Source organism: Urocampus carinirostris, chromosome 8, assembly GCF_059441175.1.
Source record: "Urocampus carinirostris isolate Australia breed hairy pipefish chromosome 8, RoL_Ucar_1.0, whole genome shotgun sequence".
NCBI lineage: Eukaryota > Metazoa > Chordata > Actinopteri > Syngnathiformes > Syngnathidae > Urocampus > Urocampus carinirostris.
The window spans coordinates 16,246,977-16,261,127 of record NC_142356.1 but is presented as its reverse complement, the minus strand read 5'-3'; the positions used below and the strand labels follow the sequence as shown (position 1 = coordinate 16,261,127).

At 38.1% G+C, this 14,151-nt stretch overlaps 1 protein-coding gene across 2 annotated transcripts in view; it reads right to left on the bottom strand.

The window, feature by feature from the left end:
* Positions 1 to 768: 768 nt before the first annotated feature.
* The window catches only part of usp53b (ubiquitin specific peptidase 53b), a 31,160-nt gene continuing 17,777 nt past the window's right edge, over positions 769 to 14,151 (bottom strand). Inside the window, exons 12-17 of one of the 2 annotated variants that reach the window (XM_088341748.1) lie at positions 12,548 to 12,655; positions 10,685 to 11,387; positions 7,914 to 7,972; positions 6,299 to 6,377; positions 3,945 to 4,681; positions 769 to 1,743 (exon numbers count right to left, since the gene is read on the bottom strand). In XM_088341748.1, the coding sequence (XP_088197874.1) occupies positions 1,667 to 1,743; positions 3,945 to 4,681; positions 6,299 to 6,377; positions 7,914 to 7,972; positions 10,685 to 11,387; positions 12,548 to 12,655 (1,763 nt within the window). In that variant the 3' untranslated portion in view covers positions 769 to 1,666. The remainder of the gene's footprint in view (positions 1,744 to 3,944; positions 4,682 to 6,298; positions 6,378 to 7,913; positions 7,973 to 10,684; positions 11,388 to 12,547; positions 12,656 to 14,151) is intronic. The other variant, XM_088341749.1, reaches the window with a different exon arrangement.

The window sequence follows — 14,151 nt, the reverse complement described above, 5'->3', positions numbered from 1 at the left end:
CCAGAAACCTGCTGGTATGGAGGTGCAGGCAGATCCCCCCCGTGGCTGTGCTCCAAATGGCTGCAGATACCATACAATCTGCGAGCGGCGGGCCTAGGACGCAGCCATAAAGAAGACTCGTCTGCACCCACCCGGAGGGGGGAGCCGGAGCTACACTGTGGGAGTCCCGGCAGCAACGGCCTGGGTTGTGGAACCCAGAAGGGAGAGGACCCACGCAGAAGAGAGAGGACCCACACAGAGGACTGGAAGAATGCTGCTTGGGAGGGTGGGATGGCAGAGCTATGCCCTTGCACAATAGTATTGCCTTTTACACGCTGGTTAACTACTGTTAAAAGAAAATAACTCTGAAATTGTTTAATTGATGTTGAAAATGCCAGGAAAAAATGTTAAAACGTCATATCGTCACGTCATATTGTCAGATATAAAAAATGGTGAATATGCTTGATAGCTGTTGAGATTGTCGTGTTTGTTTTGCTGCTGTTGGTGTCGGTGGATTTGTTCAGACCGAGGACAATCGACTTTGGCCTGGACGGATCTATTGACACTAACAAAGATGTTATATAATGAAATTGTGAATATGCTTGATTGCTAATAAAATTTTCGAGAAGGTTTGTTCAAACCTCACTTTGTGTTTGCTGTTAAAAAAGTCATATTGAAATATAATATTGGGAATGTGCTTAATTGCTGTTGAGATTGTCATGATTGTTTTCTGTTTTTAGTGTCAATAAATTTGTTCAAACCACAGACCAAAAATAATCGACTTTGGCCTGGACGGATCTATTGACACTAACAAAGATGTTATATAATGAAATTGTGAATATGCTTGATTGCTATTAAGATTTTCAAGAAGGGATGTTCAAACCTCACATTGTGCTTGCTGTTAAAAAAAGTCATATTGAAATATAATATTGGGAATGTGCTTAATTGCTGTTGAGATTGTCATGATTGTTTTCTGTTATTAGTGTCAATAAATTTGTTCAAACCAAAAAAAATATATATATATATATATATATATGACATGCTTGCATAATATGAGGTTTGCAAAACAAAAAAATGTGGAAGACAATTGCATGCATGCTAAATAGAGCATGAAGAATGCACAAAAAAGGACATCTTTCATATTGAACCGAGGCTTCCCTTATAAGTGATGAGCTTGCATAAATATTTCCCGCTCAGTATGGAAGTGCTTGTAAGGATTATTGGGACACACTCAAGACTCATCTTTTTTGAAAGGAGAGGGGAGGGATTTTGTTCCACACATCCTGATTCTTAACAACTCGACCAAAATTTTGGTGAGACAATTTTTCAGAGACATTTAACAAACGGGCCTTCGACGAATTTGAGTGTACCTTGTTGAAGGAAGACATTCTGGATTATTTTAGCCTTGGGAGGAAGAGTTATGGAAAGGCAAAATATAGAAAGGCATGCTTGGGTTAGAATGAATTTTAGCTCAACATTTAGGATGAACTGCAACAAGTGCAAGCGGGCCCTCCACCAGGTCCAACATTCAAACAGACACCCTTCTAATGCCTCATAGCAGCACAATTTCGCTCCCTGCAGACATCACGACCACCTCTGTAAACTCTTTGGCATCCCTTTTCAAACTCACAAGACCGCATAGTTATGTATGTAAACAAAAAGGAAATATTAAAAAAGGAAGGTAGACTCATAAAAAACCTCGTTCATCCAGGCCTTTGGCTGTCACTGGGTTCCATTTTGCGGTAGGTTTATTGCTCGAATTGCCTGCAATTGAATGAATGAAAATGTGAACAATGTCAATCACTTTTCAAGAAAATAATGTATTTAGTGATTATTAAGGCTAAGTATTGACATGAATTTTCTGAATCGATTAGATTCTGATTCCAAGAGTTCCATTCAATTTTCTGCTCAATTTAAGTAATGAATAATATTAAGTAATGTTTCAATCCAATATCAACTATAATGGATATATTGATCGGAATCTCTTAAATAGCAATAGTGATAAATACTCATTAAAGGGACAGTGTATATTTGTTGCTGTATGGTGCAGTGCAACAAGGTTGGGGGAAAAAAATAAAGTTTTGACGTCACTCCTACTTACGATCAATCGACTTACGAAAAACAGTAGATACAAACATAATTTTTGGGATGTAAAAAAATATTCGGACATTGCGCTAAGTTAGATTTTGCATTGTGTGCACATTTTTCCGAGTACAGGACATGACTGTAGTGCTTCTTTACGCCACTACCGGCGTGTGGCGCTAGAGCTCACCCAGAATCCACCTTGGAGAAAAAAAATCTGCTTCCTCTTCCTAGTTCGTGTGTAAACATACTTTACTGTATTTCCACCGTGCTAAGAACTTTGACATTTCTATTGTTTAATATCTCGAGCATCCATTCAATATGGTTAGTGTTTTATTTGAAATAAAAGTGGAATATGGAAGCTTGATGCTGTTGAGAAAATGGTTGGATCGCTTTTTTTGGGCCACTTTTTACCACGGAGGAGGAAGTCGCCTAACTCTTGAAGCTCATTCTCCAAAAGTAAGTCAAACTTAAATATATTCATCTTTATAGATCATATTATTTGATGAAATGTTTATTTTTTTAATACAAAACAATACAGGTTACACAAGCCTGAAACATATAAACCTTTAACATACAAAAGATAGCACTGAAGCAACTTACGAACAAATTCAACTTAGAATCGTTTGTAAGTAGGGCAGCGTCTGTACTACAAAACACAATAAAGTACACAAACTACTGAAACTCAAAGTGACCAAAACACACCATGTTATTTTTTTTTTTAATCCCAGACTTTTTGAGGTTTTAGTCTTTTCTTTATTAGTGAGCCTCATGTTATCTAAAAAAATTGCAAATGGTTTGCCCTCCGAGTAGTTTTTAATAAATGCACGTTTATATGATAATTTATGTATTTTCCTTATTATTTAAATTGATATTGCTTTTTTTTTTTAAATTAGTTTTCCTTTTTTCACTAGAGATGAGAAAAAATACACACTGTCCATTTAAGTTGAGCATGTGGAAGCAGAGATTGGTTAATTTATTTTTTTGTAATTGAAGTGAAATTTTGTAATCAATTCAGCATCATGCAAACATTAAATTACTTATATTCAATTCAATGAATGTAAATTATATAGGAAAATCTCTTAATTTTCCCAAATGCTTGATTCGTAAATATTTCTTGAATGACATTTTGGTATTTTTCCATTGTACATCAGATACAAGGTTACAATTAATTAAAAATCAACCACTTTGTTAAACAAATTAACAGAAGGAGATATATATATATATTTATATATATATATATAATATAAATATATAAAACAAAAGAATACAAAACACAGTCCTTTTTACAGTAAATTTCACGAAAAAAATGGAAGACGTAGAACATTGGGACTTTGAAATTACATTACAAAACAAAATTTACAAAATGAAAATTACAAAATTAATTCGAAAACATGTATGATGTTGTTTTTGTCTTTTTGAATAAGTATCCGATTACATTTTTTTTTTAACCACTGCACTAGCAATTACTAGAACTATGATTACACTAAAAACACTCAACAACTTTATAGGATGTTTGTTTGCATAAAATATATGGTTAGCTCCCTGCTAGAGAGATAGTATTGAACAAACTTTTCCTTTTGTACGAGTATTGGTGAAATATGTGAAGTTAAGAAAAACAGTGAATAAAACTCAAACTACTGCTTAAAAATAGTTTGTATAATATTTAAACATTTACATGAAGAGACTTTGTCTCTCTTTTCTTGACATTTTCTTGCCATCTAGTTGTGAATACTGTCATTACATCTTAAAACTGATTAACAATGGTAATACACAAATTCCAAAGCTCAATTGGAATGGGATTGTTTTCGAAAGCAAGTTTAGAAGTCAAATGGAGATGAGATTTTGGTTGTACTTATATACAAGTGTAAGAATCAACTTACTTGTTTCAGGTTTGGCTTTTGACCCATCTTGTGTGTCAGTAGAAAGCGTGTGTGGTTCCCTGCGCTCGGAAGTGCCTGCGCCTCTCGGAACGGTGGCCGACAGCAGCAGAGGCCTCTGGTTGTGGTACTTGAGGCGGTACGTTTCTGTCATGCAGTTATCCACGTTAAAATATGTAGTAAGAGAAACCTCCTGAGCAGGGGGCGCTTGATGCGCTCGGCCGCCAGCCGCCAGTCTGTCGTCACCCTCGCACGAGGACGGCGTGCTCCTCTCCGGGTCGGAGCCCGACTTGGAACTGGCGTCCGAGAAGGTTCGCAGGCCGGAGATGTCAGGCTTCATGTGGCGAGGGCTGCCCAGGAACGCTTCTTGGAGCATCCTGGGGCGGAACACGGAGTCGCTGGTTTCGCCCTGGTGAGGGGGGAGCCGCTGCCCAGGGCGGAGGTGAGGCGAGACCCATGTGGCCGGTTGGCACTGGGGGGGGTGAGGACACGGCGAGTCGGAGGCCGTGGCGTCGCTGGAGCGGTAGGAGTCTCTGTCCTCGGGTTCTGAGAGAGCGAGGTCATCTGAGCTGTTCCACTCGGAGCTGCTGGTCTTGGTGACGTGCCTTGAGGCCGCACACTCCCCCGCGTGGCCTCGACTGCTTGTCAGGTCTTGCTGCTCACTCCGCCTGTTATCTGCGGCCGAGCACTCCAGCTCGCAGGGTTTCCTGCAAGTACTGGACGCGTATTTGCATTTGCGCCTGCACCACAGTCACAACAATGATATCATTGGACCAATTAAGAGAATGTTCCAAAAATCTGCAAAGACAACTAAGCCTGGTTTTCAGTCTTCTTGTTCTCGAAACCTCATTTGATGGTGCATGAAGATACTTTATGTGAACAACTCAAAGATTTGCAGCCGTCCTGACAAGATTCACTGTAGCTTTTGTAGTGTTTTGACCAATGTGGATTATACAACGATATGGACAATTTATGGATAAAATAAGACAGCGATGAGGAGGCAGGTGAAGCACAGCCTCACCTGTGATCATGGAAATATAAAATTAAACATATATTAAATAGTTATATTCATTCAGTGTTAACTTCACAATTTATGGATTTTCTTTTTTTAAATCACTGAATTTTTACATTATAAATATTAATAAAATTAGTATGTAAAGTAATACGGTGCCGAGCACTTGCAGGTGCAAAGTGAAGCACACAATTCTCCTGTCTCATGGAAGAGGGCGATAGTGAGAGCAATGATTTTGATTTGGCTCAAACTTTAGCCCCAAACAATAGAATTATTGATGGTTTTAGCAAGCTAACAGCAAGTCTATCCATCCAGTCATTTTTCTGTTGCATGTACTTTTTTCATTATGGAAGATAACCTATTTATTGAGGTTTTTATTCAAAAGGACCAGTGCTTTGACTTCATTTGAAAATTAAGGTAAAACAAAAAACTTCTTGTTCTATGCTGCAGTTTATAAATAACCTTCTTGCTGTTAAAATCAAATGATGAATAAAAATTTGATCGTGCCTCATCACACATGAACCTCACCACAAATTATTAAAGTAGATTTTAGCTAAATGGTTTATTATATACTGTGTAATTTAGTTACTAACAATACTTTATAGTACGCACGTCTCTGCTAATGCGAATCGGACAGTGTGATGATCAACTCAATCTGCTCTTTGACTCCCACAGGTCTTGAGAAACTTTTCTATGTGGCCAAAAATATGCCTGTCACAAATGTCACGCTACAAGAGGGCGCTCTAACAACACAGATGTCAAACTGGCATTTTCATTTTCCCGTGAGTGCGTTGTTGCTATTTTAGTGTTACTTGTACGGCAGTGTTTGGAAAATAAGTTAAGGTGTTTTATAAAACCTTGATAACTCCTTCTGTGTACCAGCTTTCTTTTTAAAAATCTCATGCTACAGTTTTGGCACCACAGGCTTATAAACAGGTGCAGTTTATGTATGTGCAAAATTATTTTCCAATACAAATGCACCAAGTGCGCCGTGAACAATCAGGTGCACACTATAGTCCGCAAATTATGGTACTAAAAATTATAGTTTCCACTAAAAATAATATGTATGGCTGTTGTCACCTGCAATTTATCAGACACAGAACAATCTAGGTTTTATGTTTTGTTACGTTTTCAAAAAAAGAACCCAAGTAGCTTGCCTTACATGTGTTTTTTGTACAGTTATTACACTATTTTGTGACCTTTTCATCAGAAAATTTCAGAGGATTTTTGTTTTACTTGACATCTGTAACAGTCATCGCACATTACCTGACCTAGATGATAAACTATCTAATCAGACACCGTTTATGAGACTTAGCTTAACAAATGGACTTTGCTTAAGAAATACCTTGAACCCGGACTGCACTTAGGATGTGAATGTGAAACCTGGTCGTAGTTCTTTCCCTGAGGTTTAGCCTGATGTTTACCTGCAATACAAAACAATGCATTATATTGAGATACAATAAAGAAAGAGTAAATGGTCTGCATTTGTATAGCACTTTTAAAGTCACCGAAAGTGCTTCACAATGTGCCTCACACACACACACACACACACACACACACACACACACGAGTCAGCCGTGCAGGGCACCTACCTAAATAAATGATATATTTGATATAATTGGGATATTCTTATTATATTTTTTAAGAGAGAGAAAGAGAGGGAGAGAGAAAGAGAGAGAGAGAGACAGACAGAGGGAGCTAAAGATAGTTACACAACACAAGACTGACACAAGGTGGAAGCATCAACAAGGCATCAATCTCCCTCAAATAGTGCACATCTGGATGTGAATGACGGCACCATGTAGCATGGTACTGAAATCCAGCCCTTTTTTAAAACAAATGTGTTATTCAGTGCCTCCCACCCCTCCTTACCACCCCTGCTTGTTGCCCTGCCAAGATGAAAGCTATTGCACGGCGTCCAGCCGCAGCAACGGGAAAAGATGTTTGCGACAATGCCAGCAGCCGTGTCCAGCTGTGCTTTCTGCATGAGCTCTTTGGGATTATCATCAGATTAAAGGCTGCTGGGTGAGGAGGTTAGTGAAAGGGAAGGCAAGATGAGATGCCAACTTTTGGCATCCAACGCATTTGGGATTACCCGTCTGACTGTCAGGAGGCAAGGTATTAGGGCAAGGTATCACCGCAGCACTTTGTTCTACTCTTGATCAACTAAGAAATCCCTCAGAAGACAGAGCTCAAATACCGTAAATAGAAGATGCGTGCACACTTATTTTCCACTTTATGGACAGTGTTCTCGTTTGCCCGCGTCCCCGCGTCCTTGACGCATCATTTTTGCTAGGGACGCAAAGTCACAAATCAACGTGCGCAACCTTTTTGCCACAAAATTGTCATTATTACCCGATTACTTTTTTTTAACAAAGATTTACTGCACTCCAAACTTTTCTTCAGGCAGATCCGCCATCGTTGTTTTGGTCTCGCGGTTCAAGTTTTCGTCTATACGCCGATCTCGGCCAACGAGATCTCGTTGTGTAGTGAAAGGAAGTCCGTCTTTTTTTGAGAACCGGCTTTTTTGGCTCAACTCATTAAGAAGAGCCGGCTCTCAAATGGCTCACTTGCTTTGATGATTGATATTACGAATTATGCTGTATAAAGAAGTTAAGAAAAAAAGGAAGTATAAAAGGAGAAAATAAAAAAAGACATGTTTGGTGTTACCCCTTTAATCGGTATATTACCAACAAAAAATTGATGCAGAAAATGAATTAATAATTTGATGATTAAAATTGAACGAATATATAGATTTATATCATATATTTGTCGCCGATTTACGATTTCAACCTCGATAACACTAAATTTTGGGGACCTATAGATCTCCGTTGGGACCCATAGATTTTTGAACATGCGAGTCCCCGGGACCCATCACTTTTCAGAGGTAAAATGAACACTGTATGGGCACTAAAAGGTGTTATGGTTCTAGGAATAGATAATGAGGCCTTGGAACATACCATTGTGTGACGGGGAGGCTATGCTGGGTTTTCCATCGCCCGCCTTTGGGTGAAGCTGACTGAAAAGTAAAAGCACACAAGATGATTAACCAAAGCACAGGTAAACGATCTGGCAAAAAGCCATCCAGACAAGCGGTACATAATGAATGGATGGCCACCCATTATGTTCCCTAATTTGAAGTTATTTGAAATCAGAAGTGAGCCCAAATCAAACCATTACCTGTTTTGGAGTGACAATAAATCGACAATAAAGAAGCCATGCTATTTCTGTCCTATGCTGAGATCAATTACAGTTCTAAAAACAAGATTTCACTCTGGTACGAAAATAAGACTGCTTTACACACACAATAGCATATTTGAAAGGGGGCGGCCACATCGCAGTGAAGCTAAGACACAGAATGAGTGTGTGGCACGAAAATTTTTGGGCCAGCTACCAGAAAGATTATTAATTCATAATACAGTACTGTTATTATTTGATTTGAGTAATTTTCCGATTTAATACGAGACCTTACAATTGAAAATGACAAAAATGCATTAGTGCAGCTTATTCATTCAACTGAATGGTTGTTAAATCTCCTTGCTGGGCATATTTTATTTGGTTCAAGCATTACTGATTATAGGCCAATGAAAACATGGCATATGCCTGTCTAGGCCACTGGGCCGGCATAATGATAGACTCCGGCTTTACTCTCTTATGACTTTAACATACATCCCTAAAGTATTATGAGAGCTATAAACATGCAGGGACTCAAAACTGTGTGTTGTACGAAAAAAAATCCTGTTCTGTTGCATATAGTTATAACTATCATATAGAGCAGACTAATAACATATCTAAAGTCATAGTCTTTTGTTATAGACATCAGAGCCTTGATTTCTCCCAAGTTCAACATTCAGTTTTATGTACTCACTTCTAACTAATTTACTAATTTTGTTACTATTAAAATGTGAAATAAAGTTTGATATGAGACTAAACAGTGTTGAGAATTTTTTTCTTATAGCCTCATCCCCCAGCACCGGTGCCCACCAAAAAAAAATCTTACAACAATGGTAGAAAAATGAGCTTATTTTAACTGTAATTATTTAAATTATGGCACAGTATTTAACTTTTTTTTAAATCTTAAAAAAAAAAAACAATGGTAATACTTAGACCTTAGTTTGTCTGGGGCTAGTTCAAAGTTTTTTGTCTACATCCGGTAAAATAAATTCTTAATATGAACATAAACGATCAACAATCTGCTAGATGGGATCATTTTACTTATGTTAACAATGTATTTTCTTATTTACTCAATGATACCAGATGGAATACCTTAAATAAGGAAAACTAAACTGAAAGTGAGAAGAAGTTTCCACTAATCGGATAAGAATTTATTTTGACCGTGCAGTTGCGAAATTATCATTATTTACACTGAAGAAATTAATAAATAAACAAATAAATTAATAAATGAATTCCTAATTACTCGGCAAAAAGATAGCTTGTATCAAGTAAATTGTTTATTATTTTAATGTATGTATCTTGGTTCTCAAATAAAATAGGACGAAAATATAAAATGTAACTATTTTTAGCTATTTTTGAAGAATCATATTCAACAAAGTTTCCCAAAAAATATTTTTAAGAAGTACAACAATCAGCCATTTTGGTAGGTGGGATGATTCTGCTTTTTTCAAGAATCAATTTTGTGAAAGGATTGCGTAGCAGCAAGATGCAAGACAAACATGGCGGCGACTACTAGTGATGGATTATGTTATGTAAAAGGAATAATTTTTCAACTTTTGAATATTTATGAAAATTAACATTAGTATGATGGTTCAAGTATTTTGCCCATTTTTCAAATCAGTTATTTTTAACTCGATTACGTTTTTTGTACCACTATGAAGCGCTAGATATTACACACTGTCCCTTTATGGACTTTCAAAGCATATTTTCCAATTTCTCCAGTATTATTAAAAGGAATAAATCTGAAGTAAATAATTTATTTTGCAGATCCACAAATATATCTGCGATTCACACAATGACCCTTTCAAACATAATTCGGACAGCGAAACGAAAAATAATCTCGTCAATTGGCATTGTCCCATTTGCTCATGTCAATTATTTTCTAGGTTTACTGATAAAATAAGAAAAACATCTATTGTGATTTTTAATATTGCATGTGCATTCATCAAGATTTATGATTTTAGATCTTGAATAAATCGTGAATATTTTTGTTGATCTGAACAATTCATGAGTAAATATTTTTGAGGCAAATGTCTCACCATAGTTGTTGCGTAAAATGACAGTAATATGTCGCTTACATTTTCAGTTGCAGGAAAATCTTTCCATTACAATTTACAACAGGGATCTGCACCCTTATTTTTTTTTATGGTCCACAATAAACATCCATAATTGATATGCAATCCTTGCACTAATAAACAATACATAGTGCATTGTTTAGGTGTAGCATGCACCTCTCCTTTTTGCGCGACCCATAATGAGCGATGATGCTTCATAGGACAATGCCATACGGACAAATGCCATCTGCCGTTAATGACGAGGGACGAAAAAATGAAATAAAGTGAATCTACAAGAGAGCAGTGCCAGCATCGTTTTTAAGTCGACTTGTATTGCAAAACTTGGCAACAATTTCAAGCATTTACAAGCACTTCAACCAAAATTCAAGCACTTTTCAATCCTTGAAAACAACTAAAACTAAACTTAAATACATACATAAAATACTATATATATATATAAAAATGGTTAAACATTTGAAGGAAAGGCAGCGCCTGTTCAATACCTTTGAAGCTGCGTTTCCGTTGCGGATCTCTGCTCTTTGATGACAAAGCCGTCAACTCCCGGCGAGTCCGGATTAGTGGATCCGCTGCTGAGCCGGTCGCTGCTCTCGTACCCAGACTCGGTTCTCTGGATGGTCCATGTGTCGCTCCGCAGCAGCGTCTTGGAGCTCCCCGTCAACCTGACGCCCCTCTGCTGACTGGGCCTGCAGTCCGACTCCACCGAACTGTGGCTCTCCGTCTCGTGACGCTGCTCGTCCTCGTAAATGGTCATGAGACACTTCTGCTTGCGATCGTCCCGGGTCCGCACATAGTCCCGCTCGCGGTCCCGGCTTTGCTCGGACCGTTCCGTCCTGGTTTGTCTGGGGCTATCGTGCTGCTGCTGCCGACGCTGCTCGAGCTCGTTGAGGACCGTGTCCACGTTGAGGACCTCGCGAACGGGTCTCCAGGTAGACTTGCATTTATTACGGCTTCCTCCGCTCCCGCTGTTTTCCCATGAATCCTGGAAGCTGTCCTGATCAGAATGACTGGGGGACGGGTGATTCCTCCTGCTGTGGCTGCCGGCCTGTGTGGGTCGGAACTGCCCACGTGCTTCCTGAGATGGTCTGCCCGAATGGCTGGTCGACTTCTCGTTGCGGGGGTAGCTTTTACTTTTTTGCTCCCTTGGTCCATTCTCAGGAGGCGATGAGGATCTTGTGTGGGTCATCTCTAAAGAGCAAACACATCATTGCAGATCATTTTTTAATGGGATACACACAGTAAATAAAAAGACACTGTGTATTGGAGTGCAAAAGTAAACGAGTGATAGAAATCACAAGGAAGAATACAAACCAGGGAACTCAGTGACCTTTTTCTTCTAATTTTGCCAAGATTTTTCCATGGAGAAAAATAAAGAAGAAAAAATAAGAAAACATTTTAAAAAAATGGGGAAAAAAATAAAGTAAAAATAAAGAAGTGTCTATAAAATAGGGGGAAAGGAAAAAAGAGAAAAAGAAACAACAAAGAAGAAAAGAAAAAAAAAAGAAAAAAGAGGAAAAAAGCAAGATTAGAAAAGGAAACAACAAAGAAAAAAAAAGAAAACGGTTAAAAAAAAATAAAAAATAAAAACACATGTTTTTGGTTTTGGCTCCCTTAGCAGGATAGTGGACAATTATGTCAGCTCCCTCTAGGTGAGCCTCATGGTATGTCAAACAAATAAAAATGTCTTGGCCTCCATGTATTTAAAAATGCATGTTTATATGATAATTCATTTAATTTTGCTTATTATTCAAATCAATATTGTTTTTTCTAATGAATGAAGGGTTGTTTACTATTAAGAGTCGCAAAACACAATGTCCCTTTAAAACATATTTCCAACAGCGAAAAGAAATTGGCACTGGCCCATTTGCTAATCTCAATTATTTTCTAGGTTTACTAATAAAATAAGAAAAACAGAAATAAGTAAAACAAATACGGGCAATTACCAATACCAGGGATCTGTATTTGTGCCGATAATAGGCTTATTGTGTATTGCAATTTGCAACCATGAGTAGCCAATTCTATCATCAATTTTCACTTTTGAGGGTGTTTCAGGCACTAGAAAATTCAAGGCAGGGTAAATTGACATTAGTTGTATGGAACTTTAAGGTAAAATTATGAACTGGAATTTGAAAAAATGTTTTTAAAATATAAGGGAAGAAGGATTATTATTTAAGTAACGGTATCAATACCTTTTGATGTAAATCAGAAACATATTTTCTAACACACATTTGACTTTTTTGCCTTTTAACACGTCATGACTAAACTGGTACCGGAGAGCAAATCAATATTTTCACTAGCAACTATTATATAACTTTTTTCTTTTCATACTAAAACAACACATGTAGTACCTTTGGTTTGAGATGAGTCTATTCTTGTGTACCCCCTGTCCTTTTTTGTGTCAGCTCTCTCCATTAAAGATTCTTGAAATCTGTTTGGACTGCCAATGGGATTTTTCACTGCAGAGGAAAAGAGTTATACGAGTGGTCGTGTCACCAAAACCACTTAATGATACTGTGGTTCCTTTACTCAACCATGATCCTCTTATGTTCTTGTTACCCTACTTAGTGTTTTGCATGTTCACTGTCGAATTACCAACACAACGAGCAACTGACAAAGAGAAGATTCATCCTTTGATTATCAGCACCCCAAGAACGGTTTGATGCATCAAGCACCATGACATTGGTGAGCATCTGGCGTACATAAAACACAATCAAACGAGTTACCAAATGAACCCGTTCCTCCATTATGATTTCTCGCTACTGTAAATGAGTGCAGAACACAATCCGGCACGCTTACCTCCTTTCTTTGTGCTGTGTAGAATGATTGCATAATGCAGGAACCTCATTAGTGAAGCGAAAAATGCAAGAGCATCATTAACTCTGCTAAATGTACAAATGCTTTCAGAAACGTGCCTGTGGTGTCTTTAGTCTCTCCTGTGCATCATGAGCAACAACCCTTACATGAACTGAATCATTGGAGTCTCTCTTGGAGCTCAGTAGAATGGAAAACTACAATGATTATTAAATTACACATCAGATAGTTTAAGCACACAGTGAGGATTATTAGCTTTGTAATGGCACAATACAGTCTCTATAAGTTACAAGAAATTGTGCAGAAATACATAGAAATGTATTGTCCATCTATTTCAGAAAGTCCACACACAGTAGAATGAAAGCAGCCCTGACTCACATATACTTGCACTAAAACAGCACTCCAGTCCCATGCCAGTCAAAGTGTCCGGGCGCCGCACTAAAGCAAAGCAATCCATGAGAACTGGCGCGACGCCATCGTCAAAACAAACAAACGGTGAAAAAAAGCGTGGCCAAACATGTGAAACGTCCATGCAACGGGCAAACCAGAGTGCGAGAGAGATAGCGCGAGAAGTACGCTGCACGGGCCACAGGAGCAGGGATTAGGCAGGAAGGCGTGGGTGGTAATCTGCGTGCAACAGAGGCATCATCCTCATGTCAAGTTCAAACCGGCATACACACACATTAACCCAAATCCTGAATACAACCGCAACTCCCGTTCGTAATGTCCCGACAGATTTTTTTCATGTGAATCATGACAATTTTAACCATGCTTTCATGTCATTGCATGGTCTTAATTTATTTGAATCGTTTCTTCTTGTTAACAAAAGAAACCTTTAGGCTTCCGTTTTATTTAACGTTGGGGTGCGTAGTTTGATGTGCCCTTAAAAAGTTGAAACTGATTTTTTTCTCCTCTATCAACTATATGTTACAATGCCTATCTCAGTTCAAAGAGCCTTTATATATATTTTTTATGCGCCTGTCTTACTTTTATCATCATTTTTTTCTAGCACATTAGGCTTGAGGAAAGGACGGGGAGTGCGGGGGGCATAATAGAGCAAATTCTCACGTGTGCTCAAGTGTTTCTTTATCTTTAGGATGAAAATGGTTAGAGTAAAAATAGGACTGTTTCAAATACAGTC